This window comes from Thalassophryne amazonica, chromosome 15 (genome assembly GCF_902500255.1).
Source record: "Thalassophryne amazonica chromosome 15, fThaAma1.1, whole genome shotgun sequence".
Classification (NCBI taxonomy): domain Eukaryota; kingdom Metazoa; phylum Chordata; class Actinopteri; order Batrachoidiformes; family Batrachoididae; genus Thalassophryne; species Thalassophryne amazonica.
This window is the reverse complement of record NC_047117.1, coordinates 27,009,407-27,023,521: the sequence shown is the minus strand read 5'-3', so window position 1 is coordinate 27,023,521 and position 14,115 is coordinate 27,009,407. Positions and strand designations below refer to the sequence as shown.

At 40.9% G+C, this 14,115-nt stretch overlaps 1 protein-coding gene across 2 annotated transcripts in view; it reads left to right on the top strand.

Annotated features, from left to right (window-relative positions):
• Positions 1-12,349, top strand: part of aimp1a (aminoacyl tRNA synthetase complex interacting multifunctional protein 1a) — a 29,966-nt gene extending 17,617 nt beyond the window's left edge. For both annotated transcript variants that reach the window (XM_034188459.1, XM_034188460.1), the window contains 3 exons: positions 1,679-1,875; positions 6,447-6,615; positions 12,024-12,349. In XM_034188459.1, coding sequence (XP_034044350.1) covers positions 1,679-1,875; positions 6,447-6,615; positions 12,024-12,190 — 533 coding nt within the window. In that variant the 3' untranslated portion in view covers positions 12,191-12,349. The remainder of the gene's footprint in view (positions 1-1,678; positions 1,876-6,446; positions 6,616-12,023) is intronic.
• Positions 12,350-14,115: the final 1,766 nt, after the last annotated feature.

Genomic DNA, 14,115 nt, shown 5'->3' with positions numbered 1-14,115 from the left:
CCCTGTTTCTGGATGTCACCTGCCCTGCATGTTTTCAGACTCTCCCTGTTCCGCTCCCAGGCAGTTAACTCTATCAGGTGTGCTCAGCCAATCAAGAGCTGGAAAACATCGCTTTTAAAAAATCAGGTGTCACTTTAGTAGGTAGACATGGAAAACACACAGGGCAGGTGCTGTCCAGGAACAGGGTTGGTGGCCCCTGCTCTAGAAAGACCATATTAAAAATACAGGCCCCAAAATAGGAACAAAATAACAACAAAACTAAGTGCAAGTATGTGTAACACATCTAACTCAGTGATGGACATGTTCCTCACAGTATGCAAATTGGTACAAACTTGCACTTTTTTTGTACTCTGGAATGCCACTGCATTTCTAAAAGGTTTTTGCATGCTTCTAGTGTTGGCTCAACAGTCTAAACCTGATGTCTCAGGTGCCAAGCAGTCATGAAGTTTACTTGATCTTACATGGATAAGGGTGAAGGTTAAAATTTTCTGAAGTGCTTTAAATGTTTTGAAATTTATGCAATACTTCTACTTCCTGACCAATGCTTTGTGCACTTCTGGAAGTTGTGCACAGTCGCAGAATTCAGATATGGTCCGTGCCCAATTTGGGAATACTACACAGTCACATACTGCAAATGTCTTCTTTTTCGTGTTTGTTTTTGTTGTGTTGTTTTGTTTTTCTTCCAAAGACAAAAAATCAAATCATGCACTCTGTGCAGTTTAACAAACTGCAGATTAAATTTCTGCTTTCTTTTTAAAATAAGTACACACACCTCTTAGCCTGGAAAATGTGTTCAGACTTGAGTTTCTGGCTACTTGATGGATCAACACACCACTCTCCCTGCACTGCTCATAAACCATTTAATTGTGTGTGAAATTGGTTTTGCTTTTTTTCTTCTTCTTTTTTTCCTCTTAATGCTTCTGTTTTCATTTTACCCATTCACCACCTGGTAAACCTCTCTGTAACTTTAGTTGCGTCACAATAATGTTGTGCCCCTGTGCCGTCACTGCAAATGTTAAATGTCAAAGACAGGGTTTAGGATTTGTATTCTTCAGAAGAATGATGAAGGAAAGTGTGATGGTTCAGTCATTAAAATCTGCTGAGAATGAATATGTGCGAACAGGCAGATGTGGTGAGAGGTAATTTGTCTTCTGTGAGCGTACATCTGTTGTTGCACTTTGTCACTCGATCATGTAGGATTTGTCGTCAGCCAGACATGGGTATTGGTTTTGTCATTTAGTCAAGGTATTGTGTCTACCTCAGCTCTCTGGAAAGATGAAAATAAAGCACATGCCACCCCGAGGCCATGCCCCCTTTCCAGCAAATAAAGCCTCATTGCACACAGCTGCCCTTTTTTTTTTGTCTTTTTTTTTTTTTTAAACAGTGGGCACATTTGGCTTAAACATTTTTGTCGCCTTTTAAACATACGTTCTATAAATCCTTGATAGAATACACATTTGGTGTAATATAAAACTCTGGTGATTCTCCATCTAAGTTTACTTACATGATGAATAGCTAATGTGCTACAAACACATGCCACCCATCACATCTGGTTATATGAATTCCCCCCACCCCGCTTTCATGTACAGCAAGTAGTGAAAAGGAAGGAAATGGCTGAATTGAAACCAGAAAAAGTTGACTGTATGTTGATGGTGTGCTCAATTTCTGGTGCCCTTAGGAGAAAAGAAGCAGGCAGTCCCCACTCAGGATGCTGTCAGTGTGGACGCGTCTCGTCTGGACCTGCGTGTCGGCCGTATAATCACTGCTGAGAAGCATCCAGACGCTGATACTCTCTACGTGGAGCAAGTCGATGTGGGAGAGGCTTCTCCGAGGACGGTTGTTAGTGGACTTGTCAATCAAGTACCAGTGGATCAGGTAGTATTTATGTTATTCATGAATGGCTTCAAATGAATGAATATGTGATATTTGACATGAATGCATGGAGTTCGGTACAATTACAGGTAAATTTGTTGGTTTTGGGGTTCAAAAACGTCTCATAACTTATACCTTGTATCTGTACTGATGGGAGCTCTAAGTCATGTAACGTCTCACCAGGAGCTGTAGGTGTTTAAAGGGAGTGTGGAAAGCAGACGTGTAATCAGCTGGTAGATGCAGTGTCCACTTTGAGTATGATGCCGGACTTTATTCAGCATTTAAAGCTGTAATCTTTGTTAGTGTTTTTTTTTTTTTTAACTTCAAGATTAATTTCTGATTACTCTACATTTTGAAGTTTAAAAAAACCACCAAAGAAGGCCCTTTTATAAGCCCATAAAGCAAAAGCTTCAGTGGGGTCAAAGCCTAAGCAGTCCAGGAACCCGGCTTCTTGAGGTGATCTTTTTCCATCCCATTATGCTGAGAAAAAAATCCTGCTGAGAACCCTGCCAGAACTGCTGCAACACATGATGAGTCCAATACCCACCTGTTCCCGGTGGGTATTAGACTACCCCTTGTAACCAGTCCTGTTCATGATGTTCATTGATGGGATTTCAACAAGGGAATAAAGGGTGTCTAGTTTGGTAGCGTCAGATTTGTGTCACTGCTTTTTGTGGATGATGGGGTTCTGTTGGCTTCATCAGACAGGGACAGCCAATGCCCACTGAGCAGATTTGAGGCAGTGTGTGAAATGATTGGGATGAGAATCAGCATCTCCAGATCTAAGACCATTGTCCTCATTTATTATAGTGTCATTGTATTATTATTATTATTTTTATAACAGTTCTGTGCAGAGTTTTGGACCCTTTTGTTAACATGAGTGCATTAAATGTTTATATTGGTGTAAAAAGAAAATCCTAAGAAAAGTCCAAGACACATTCTTTGAGTTGGAAATGTTTGTGTATACGCCCTCTTGAGTTACAAGAACACTGGCTATAAGAATGAGCACTTATATTGACAATAATCCTTCTATTTAGTTTGTCCAGTTAAATATTTAAATATTTAAAGTTAAATATTTCAGGTGTTTAATGCACGTAATACACAAGAATATCAATACAAATTGTTATAACACAAGTCCAAATATATTGATTGTCTAAATGTACATCACACTAGTCATCATCTTCATCCTCATGTACATCCTTTGTGGTATTTGTACAGTCTGTGGCAAACACTTGCACAGCGGTGTACAGGGAAGGCCGTTTTTGCGGCAACTATACCTGCCCGTTCAGCCTGCCTTGCATGCACATTTGGTGAGCGCGATCACAGCACAAGGGGCAGGCATTGTGAGGCATTGCACTGGCATGAAGACACCTTTGTCCAACTGCCAACCATTATCTTCAATTGCAGGAAGATCTGGGCAGTTGGTTATGTATGACTTGTCACATATGGCCATATAGTTTGACCTCAGGATATGGGGTAGCAGTGCAGCGCGAGTTGGGGGCAACATCTCTCCTTCTAAGTTTTTTGAGCAGAACAATTGCCATCTGAGAACTGGTAGGGTGAATGGTCCTGACGAGGAATATACCTGGCATACAAATCTTTCCAAAGCCTTGACCAGTTCTGGAAGATCACCATTCACCAACTCATTTGGCAGAACATCTTTGCCAAGCTCTCGGAAGCAGTCAACAATGGGGTCGTCGGCGTCATGTACACACTGACCCAAGTTTTCTTTGTGATGCCCACAAACGTGCCTCCCCAATCAGCACCAGAGAAGTTGTGGAGTCCAATCAGACCTTGGCACGTCTGACGACCGATCACTCATACTCGCTGTAGTACATCTATTTCTCTGTATTTTGTGACTTTTCCAGTTAGAAACTTGAGATGAGTGTGACTTCCAAGGTATCCACAAGAAGCCAGATCGAGCAGCATTTCAACACATCAGTATCTGGTGACCAAACATACACATCCCGCCAGTCAGTCTCAGCTATAGAGGCAAGGACTTGGTGGGGTATCAGTGTGTCAGCCTCTTCATGCGAATGTTTTTCCTCAAAGTTGTTGCTCTTGATCTTAGAATCATACACAACAACCAGCTTGAATGTGTTCCAACTCAAGAAATACTGCAACAAGGCTTGAGCAAACATATATGCAAGACTGGCCTTGGTCTTTGAGGAAGACAGAAGCTCCTTGAGAGACATCGTTAGTTTCATTTCTGCATGGATTCGAAATTCTGTGGATGTCACTCTTTTAACTCTTTTAACGTGTCTTGTTTTTTAGAGACTGCTCCTGGTAACGATCAAACACCATTCGTACCTCAGTGTATCCGATCATCATGACCTCAATACTCTCGATGAATGCCTCTTGGAGGTCGCTGAGCTTCAGCATCATTGGCATTTTCTTCATGCTCTGAAGTACGGCCATTGTGTCAACAATGAGAACTTTGGGTGGTGCAACATAGGCCTGAGTATCGGTCTGACTGGCTGATAAAACTGGATCTGTTTCATGCATGGTTTCAGAAGTAGCTCCTTCAGCGGCGTGCATCAGGCTGGACTTGTCAGCTGGGATGTAAAGAGAGCCGTCAGCAGAACAAAGAGAACGTGGCACGACAGACATCTCGTATTCGCAAATCGTTTCCTGGAGTTTTGGTACCAGCTCAGGTCGGCTAGCTTGGATAATGACAAATCTGCCTAGAAGTTCACGCTCCTCACGCAGCTTGATGACCTTGTCACCTACACAGACTTTAGTTTTGTCCATCCAATTTGAAAACATCTTTATCTTGAGGTGTTGCATTGGATCCCAAATGGAGAGAGTTAAGTTTGGCAGCAATCTGTCATTGATGAACTGCTCAAACTGCTCATAAACATGGTAACAGGAATGTTTTATCATCAAAACAACTGCACCAAACGATTTGTCATACTTGAAAACCCCTAAAAAGTGGTACTGCATGACTAGGTTCTCTCTAACCTGATAGTGACCTCGGATTTTGGTGTTACGGGACACTCGAAATTGATAATTTTCACCGAAATGCATTAAAACTGCTTTCAGTCACTACTACAGTAATATAAATGGAATCAGTGTCCCCCAAAACCCCTAAAATGACCTTAAAATCATGAAAATCCCATCATTATTTCCGAAGATTGGTGCCGAGGCAGTCCGAGGGGTATCCCGGGACCAAAAAGCCCCCAGAGGGGGGTTAAGGGATGGGAAAATTTGCTCCCCGTCATTTTTGGATAGTCTGGTCCCAAATCAACCCAATGGAGTAAAAAAAAAAAATCAATTTTAGCAAACAAATCCTCCGGGAAGACATATCATACCACACTATGTGTTAAATCACTCCCTTACCATGAGTGGCTTCAGATTTACAGTATGTAGTGTTTCCTTAAAGGAGGTTTCAAAGAAAGGTATGATTACTTGCAGATCCCTGGTAAACATAATTTTATGGAATGCTGGATTTCTCTTCTCTTGAGCTTTTGGCAGAAAATATCTCTGGTCACCTTTTAAATTTTGGTAAACCACAGAAGTCTGCAGTGCACACATGAAAGTGTGCTTTTCCTGTTTGCTTTTTTAGCAGTGGGATATGAAATTGGATGCAAAAACCAAAGACCCAAGGACTCATTCATTTATTGTGAATTAGGAAACTGGAAATAGCTGTGGGTGAACAAGATTAGCAAGTCCTCAGTCATGTACCCATCTACACCATTTAAAGATGTTTAATATTATTAGATTACCGCCACCAAAGAGGTAATGTGAGGTAATTTGAGGGAGCATGTCATATTCACCAAGAAACAAACCATTGAACTTGAGTGGCTACAATTAAGGGGATGGAACCAGGATTTTGTTTTTCTTTCACTTTCTTTAATGCTGTAAGACCGGTGTTGCTGACCGAACGGTCCCCCCCTAAAAATTGGTCCTCCCTGCCTTCACTGCGCATGCGTCATTTCTGAGCATCGGTAGCGATTCACCGATTATCAGCTTGTTTCTGCTTAAAACTGACCATAGAATGATTTAAGAGGCTTTACTTTGTCATCTGATGGTTAATAATCACATTATTCTTGATCGCTTTGTGTGTAGAGAGTGAGACTCGGTCAGTCTCGGATGCATGTGCAGTGAAGGCGGACCAATTTTTAGAGGGGACTGTTTGGTCAGAGACACCGTTTGGTCGGAGACACCAGGTATTATTCATCATTGAGCTAATACACAAGTCTTTTGGGAGGAAAAAATAGGCATATGTAGAGCAGTAGTGTTGGTGCAGATCTAGATGTCTAGAATTTGTGGATTGACATTAGCAAAAATGTTGACAAATGCCATATCTTGCAATGTTAAAGAGAGTTGTGGGAAAATTCACTAATATTAAGAGATGCATAAAGACATTTTGAAATGGATCAAGCTATAGGGGTGGCTCTTTTTTTTCTCTCAATTTAAAAAACAATTGCGCCAGATTAGAGCACTTCAAGTGCTGGTGGAGGAATGTGGCGTTTTAGTTATTATTAATATTTAAATGAGGCATACACTTTACATCCCTCTCCAATGAATTATGTGGACTGTAAATGTTTTTGAAATGTTCTGTCCTTTTGCAGATGCAAAATCGCATGGCAGTTCTACTTTGTAACCTGAAACCAGTAAAAATGAGAGGAGTGATGTCTCAGGCTATGGTCATGTGTGCCAGTTCACCAGACAAAGCTGAAATCCTTGACCCACCAGCTGGAGCAGTACCTGGAGACAGGATTACCTTCCAGGGCTTCCCAGGTAATTTTCTCAGATTACTTTGCAGTCACCACCACAACTTGGTTTCCAAAAACAAAGAAATAAAAACTTATTCACATCAATCACTGTTCATGCTTTTTTTTTCTGTAATATGAATTTATCATTCACTTGGCTCATAAATGCATAACATCTTGGTTAGAACCAGTCCTCTACTTTGTGTGCTTATCCTAAAAACGCACTTGCAGGATCACATTTCATTTTATTCATGTATTCTTTTGTAAGAATGTCAAAAATGTGAGTTGTTTTTCTGAAGCCTTCATGCCAAAGCTTTTCATAAAAATGTTTGACTCATGAGGAAAGCATGTGGCCAAAGCTATCTTTTTAGTGTAAGGTATCTTGAAAAGAGCCTTGAGCTGGGGAGTTGAGAATATAAACATCGACAATGGTGTTGAACTATTTTCTCTATGGTATGGTGCACGCCGTGTGTATTTCCCATGGAAAATGAGGGGGAAAAGCCCCCTCCCCAATCCAGTTTCTTTTAACACTTCTGCAACCACCCATACTGTAGATTAAATTGTAACCAATCTGATGCTGTTGTGACTGTGCTGTTGTAATTGTTCACATTTCCTCAAATAATGGGGCCCAGGATTTCTGCTCAAGTGTAAGTGTGATCTGGGCTGGTTGGTTGCTCATCAAAACCTCTTATGCTTCTGATCAGAACTGATTGTTGCCACTCAACTTGTAAACTGGGATAAATTGCAGCTTTGGGAAATAAAACACGTTTGTGTACTTGTGCTCTAAGACGGTTGTCTTGTGAAGAAGTCCTCCAGTACCAGCTGTGTAATTGTACAAATACTAAGAAACTCATAAGAAGGACATCATAAACTCAAATCCTACTTTAATTATTTTCTCTGTATTCGTATATGGATTCTAAGAAGTTCGGAATGAATGTTTTGTATTTTTAGTGTAGAGGAGGTAGAACAATGGCAAATCAGATTGTGATGAATCTGCCTGTCCACAATTAATATGAACAAAGTAAACATAAGTTTGATCTGATGTAGGTCAGGTTGGGATCATGCGCTCATTCCAAGTATTGCCACATCCAGCGTCTTATGGATTTGCCCTGAGTCCTGTTTGGCAACCAGAAAAAACCATCCATTGGGAGTCCAGGTTGTGCAAGCAGTTAGATTTAGACATGTTAATTCCCTTCAGATCCACAGATATGAGTTTAGGTCAAGAGTCTTGCCGCAATTACAGTTATTGATACAGGGACAAGTGTAGCATTTTCCTTTGCACAATAAGACATCCATTTTTATTGGTCAGCATAATTAGATTTCGGTTAATTGGCAGTGGTTTTGCAGCAGGTGACAGTTATGCTGATGGACCTGAATCTATCAAAAGTGACCAGTAATACTACATTTCTTAACCACTAAATCTGTTTCATACTGTCGCATAAAGTTTACAGTTCATCCGCAGTTCATATGCATGCCAAACCATGGCATGTCCCCGTCCCTTATGGATCAACTGTGATTTGTTCAGCCCCAGTCACATTGTAATGAATCAAGGAATGAATGAGTAACTGATTCTATACATTTATATTTGTTTTTGTCTGAGAAAAGTCATTTTTCCCATCTGCAAAATGTGTTCCTTGTCAGCTGATGTCCACCAAGATTGTCAAAGTTCTGTGCGTGTTCAAAACTTTGATTGGAGATTAGGCAGAGAGCTTTCCCTCTGCCTACACATTTTGTCCTTTGTCTTTTATTTTGCTGTGAGGGTCCAAGAGTTCATTCTGGGCTTCTGATTGGCCAGTAGTCCAGGACTAGCAGAGATAAGACCAACCCAGTAAGCGCAGCGCCTTGTTTTGCAGAAATGTGTGTGTGTGTGTGTGTGTGTGTGTGTTGCTTGAGTGAGGAAACCACGTCATTCTTTCAGACTACCAAACACCACTCAAATGCAGCTTTTTGTCTGTAAACTGGCAAAAACCTGCTGCTGAGTGCATACAGTGGGTAAAACACATCAAACACATCACTGTTTTTCTCTGTCAGTATATTTCTATTGACATTAAATTGTCACCAGAAAATTCAAACAATAAATGTCCATAAATTATGTGTAATAATCTGAAATGACACAGGGTAAAAAGTATTGAACAGCTGAAGAAATGGTGGTGCAAAAAGGCATGGAAATCCAAGACACCAGCTAAAATCTATCAGTAATTAGAAAGCGATCCTGCCCCTTGTCAGTGCAACTTAATATCAGATGGTTCAGTTCCAACTGAGAGATCATTTTGTGAGCTTGCTCACAGATCTCTTGCTCTAAGCCTGGATCTTAGGGCCCCTTCACACATAGTGCGAATTTGGTCCAGTTGCGCATGAAGTGCACATGTAGCAGGAATCGCATGCAAAATGTGTAAAATTGTAGCTGCTTCTAATGCCTCGTACTTCTGTTGTGACAACTGTTTGCGCACACCAACAGCTGAAAGACAGAGTGTGTGCTGTGCGAGCCCATCAAACCCTCTTGTGGCAGGTGTCAGCCAAATTCCATTTGACACACACGAACATCTAACACTGCTCGTTTGCCACTTAGAAAATGTGTGGCCATTCACACTATCATATCATATGCATGTACAGATCTGATCACATGGGGGCCAGGGAGGGTCCTGTCAGCTGATCACAGCACACTGAAAGCTGTATGACAGCTCAGTGGACACATTAAAAACACAGAAACCACCGCCAGGACAGTTATATAAATAAGTATGACAATACCTACATACGCAATTACATAACAAATAACAAAAATTAGTGGCCACATAACACAGACTGACACGTTGGTCTGAGCGCTGAACGGACAGGGTTGGTGTGTCCTCTCACAGCCGCAGCTGTAAAGATCTCTGCTCCTGGACATCCCAGCTTGAGAACACATTCTGTGTTTGGAAGGACATGAACTGACAGCATTCCTCCATGAGGCACTTGTCTCTGCCTGTTGTCCTCACGTGGAAATATATAAAACATCTTTCGTCTTTGCGCCGGGCTGCAGAGGCTGGACACAGCACCACCTCCATGTCTTTGTGATTTCAGGCATTTTTCCCGCACTGATTACAGGCAAGCGATGGTAGCGCAGTGGTAACATTTCCATTTGGTAATCAGCGCTTATGGGTTTGAATCCCATGAGTGGCTTTTTTTGTTTGTGGGTTTTGTTTTTTTTTTTTGTTGCCAGGGTTATTTATCCGTGGGGTTCTGTATTGCGTCCCCTTTTATGTACTATTTATATCAACCCAGTGATATTCACTAATTATACAGCTGTTTTTTACCTCCGCCAAGGAGGTTATGTTTTCGGTCGCGTTTGTTTGTCTGTCTGTCAGCAGGATAACTCAAAAAGTTTTGAACGGATTTTGATGAAATTTTGTGGAGTGGTTAGAAATGACAAGAGGAACAAGTCATTAAATTTTAGTGGTGATTTGGATCACGATGCTAACACGTTAGCATGTGTGGCATTTTCAATGTTAAAAGTTAGTAGAGAAGCTTGAATCTTCGACTGGACTGGGTTGCTTGACGTGGGGACGTTTCGCTTCAAATCACAGAAGCTTCCTCAGCTAAAATTCTTGCTCTGGTAGTCTGACTTCTGTCTTGACTCTTGTAGAGAAGAATAAACCAGAAGCCAAGAAAAGCTGGAGTTTTTAAACTAACCAGACCCCTCCTACCGAGAGGCCGACTGCTATAGGCTAGTGACTAAATAGCTCTAATTAAATGTTAGCATTAAGCAGTTGCAGCTGTCATCACGTTCGGGTGCATTTATTTTCAAATTGTTGTAATTCTTAAATTTATTTTTGTTTATTTATTAATAATCTAATGATTATTATATACAATTTTAGAGAAAGAGACAAGAAGAAATAGATCACTGTGCCAAGGAGGGAATCTCTTTAGGGTCAGTGACCCTATGGCCTTGTTTAGAGAAGTGTTTCATAAATGTTAAAAAATTCATATTTTTTAACATTTATTGAATTTTGCTCAGATGACAATAGCTTCTGGGAAAGGTGCAAGTTGCAATAAACTGTGATGCCAAGCGCTAAGGATACATGCTATCCAGTCACAGCAGATGAAACTATTTTTACTACTGAGCAAACATCGTTAGACTTTTTTAGGTTCAATGATTTCACGGCATGTATATGTTATGGCGTCAGTGACCCCATTGCACTCTGAGTGCTTCTAGTTATTTTATTGTTCTCCACATCAACGGCGTGATGTGGTGCAGCTGCTCGCACTGTGTTCCTGCTCGAAAGACACTGTTTCGCCGTGAGTCGCCGTGAGTTGTACTTATTTGTACTATGTGTGAAGGGACCCTTAGTCTTGATCCAGGATAGTCACAAAATCTTCATTCAAAGCTCACGCAGTGTCTAGAAAGTCACGGGACAACACAGAATCAGAATTTCTTTATTGTCCCGTAAAGGGAAATTCGTGTTGCAGCAGGAGCACACAAAAGACAAGGTACACAAAGACAATAATATCACAATATTAAAGGTGAAAATAAGACCTAATTAAAAGTCTAGAATCAAACATAATGAAAACAGTACCCATACATTGTCAGATATTTAATCCAGAATCCATGCCAAAACAAAGTATTGCAAAAGTGCAATATGTGGGTGTGCAAATAAGCAATAGTAGTGCAAAATAAACAAAAGCATCAAAGCTAATTGCCATTAAGAAATGAAATTGCACTGGGGATAAACGAGACCTGAAATCTTTTAGTCCTACTCATAGGAGCCCTAAAACGACGGCCTGAGGGCAGAAGCTCAAACTCTTTTTTTTCAGTGGGTGATTAGGACAATCCAGAATAGCATTAGCCTTTCTCAGGACCTGTCTGTTATAAATATTATTATAATAATGTTATAAAACAGCCATACCCAACACCCTGTCCATGCTAGTACTGAACAGAGCACATTCCTGACAAGCCCCAGAACTCACTGGGAAGAAGTCGCAAACTCTGCCACCACTCTGTACAGCACTCACAGTACTTTTGTACCTGCATAAAGAATGATATGATGGCTATGATGTCCGGCTATGATGTCCAGCAACTTAGCGGGGAATTTTCAGAATGTCCCTCAAAGTGGCCTGATCAACTTTTTACAGAAATTCAGCACAGGCTACAAAGAAGCCCTTCCAAGCTCCATGGTGGCATTTGATGGATACTTGTACCCGATATATCATGAGTACGTTTGGCTATTAAGACCTTAGTACAAGTATATTGTCCAGCTAGTATCTGTTTAAAATATGAACAAAATGGATAAAGTGTAGTTTTCTCTGTGTATCATACTAGTTTTAAATTGTATTTTTGGAGGTTATGTGAACATAAGGCAACACTAAAAAGGCTTCTTTTGTATCGGCACTGGATGCAGATATCAAACATCTGTCAAGTCCGAGGAGATTCTCATGTGTCCAACTGTCTTTTGCTTGCAGGTGAACCGGACAAAGAGCTAAACCCAAAAAAGAAAGTGTGGGAGCAGATAAAGCCAGACTTGCTCACAGATAGTCAATGTGTTGCAACATACAAGGGAGCCGCTTTTGAAGTCACCGGCAAGGGAGTGTGCAAAGCCCAAACCATGGCCAACAGTGAAATCCACTAAAATCACAGCTGCTTTGAGAAAAAACTAAATTAAAAAGCCCTGTTCTCACTCTGCGTTCACCTTTAGCACTTGTCAGGATGTTGAGAAACAAAATGATGAGGAATGCGAGTAAATACTTTGAAGATGTTCAATAAATGGGTTTATATTGGTTGATTAAAAGTTGTCTGATGTCAGTTCTTGTTTGACTTCTAAAACAAATGGTTATAATTTCTGAAATACTTTTTTTTTTTTTTTTTAACCAATGCAGCTGCTTGCTTAAATTCCACCTGTTGCACATTAAGTTGATTGTGCCTTGACAAGAGGATCACATCTGCAAAGGACATAGTTGATTTGCTGCAGCATATAGCCTTGCTGATTTTAAGAAGCAGAAGATGAAATAATGCTATACAGTGAAGGCCAAAAAACAGGCCTGGTGCTCAGGCTCCTAGCTGAGGAAGTTTCGATGGGACTGGGTCCCTGAACTACACTTTAATTGTCTCAGCTTTGTGATCCCAGTACTGCTGGAGATATCACACCACACAGAGGGAAGAGATGTGCAAAAGAACAAATGCAATTAAGGAAATCCGAACCGCAAAAAAAAAAAAAAAAACTGCCTGGTGCATACTGCCCAAACCAGTTTGTAAACTATTAGAAATTTGTGATGTTCTCATTCAACTGTACTTTTTTTCTTGGAAAAGATTTTATATTTTTAAGTTAAGGCAGAAATAATTGTCACCAAGTGCTATTCAAATGTGGACACACTTTCCCATTCAATATGAAAGTGCACATTTGATGAATTTAAAGTTTGAAATTGCTCATACCGTGCATCCGGAAAGTACTCACAGAGCTTTACTTTTTTCATGTTTTATGTTGCAGCCTTATTCCAAAATGGATGAAATTCTTTTTTTTTCTCTCTCTCTCTGTTTCTACACACAACACCCATAATGACAATATGAAAAATGTTGGGTTTTTTTTAGATTTGTGCAAATTTATTAAAAATAAACTAATAATGTGAATAATAAGTATTCACACCCTTTGCTCAATACTTTGTTGATGCACCTTTTGGCAGCATTTACAGCCTCAAGTCTTCTTGAATATAATGCCACAAGCTTGGCGCACCCATATTTGGGCAGTTTTGCCCATTCCTCTTTACAGTACCTCTCAAGCTCCATCAGATTGGATGGGGAGCATCCGTGCACAGCCATTTTCAGATCTCTCCAGAGATGTTCAGTCAGATTCATGTCTGGGCTCTGGCTGGGCCACTCAAGGACATTCACAGAGTTGTCCTGAAGCCACTCGTTTGATATCTTGGCTGTGTGCTTACGGTCATTGTCCTGTTGAAAGATGAACCGTTGCCCCAGTCTGAGGTCAAGAGCACTCTGGAGCAGGTTTTCATCCAGGATGTCTGTACATTGCTGCATTCATCTTTCCCTCCATCCTGACTAGTCTCCTAGTTCCTGCTGCTGAAAAACATCCCCACAGCATGATGCTGTCTGGTTTCCTCCAAACATGACACCTGGCATTCACAGCAAAGAGTTCAGTCTTTGGCTCATCAGACCAGATAATTTTGTTTCTCAGATCAGGGAGACAGACACCCTCTCTACTTTTAAGATTAGGCTTAAAACTTTCCTTTTTGCTAAAGCTTATAGTTAGGGCTGGATCAGGTGACCCTGAACCATCCCTTAGTTATGCTGCTATAGACGTAGACTGCATGGGGGGTTCCCATGATGCACTGTTTCTTTCTCTTTTTGCTCTGTATGCACCACTCTGCATTTAATCATTAGTGATCGATCTCTGCTCCCCTCCACAGCATGTCTTTTTCCTGGTTCTCTCCCTCAGCCCCAACCAGTCCCAGCAGAGGACTGCCCCTCCCTGAGCCTGGTTCTGCTGGAGGTTTCTTCCTGTTAAAAAGGAGTTTTTCCTTCCCACTGTAGCCAAGTGCTTGC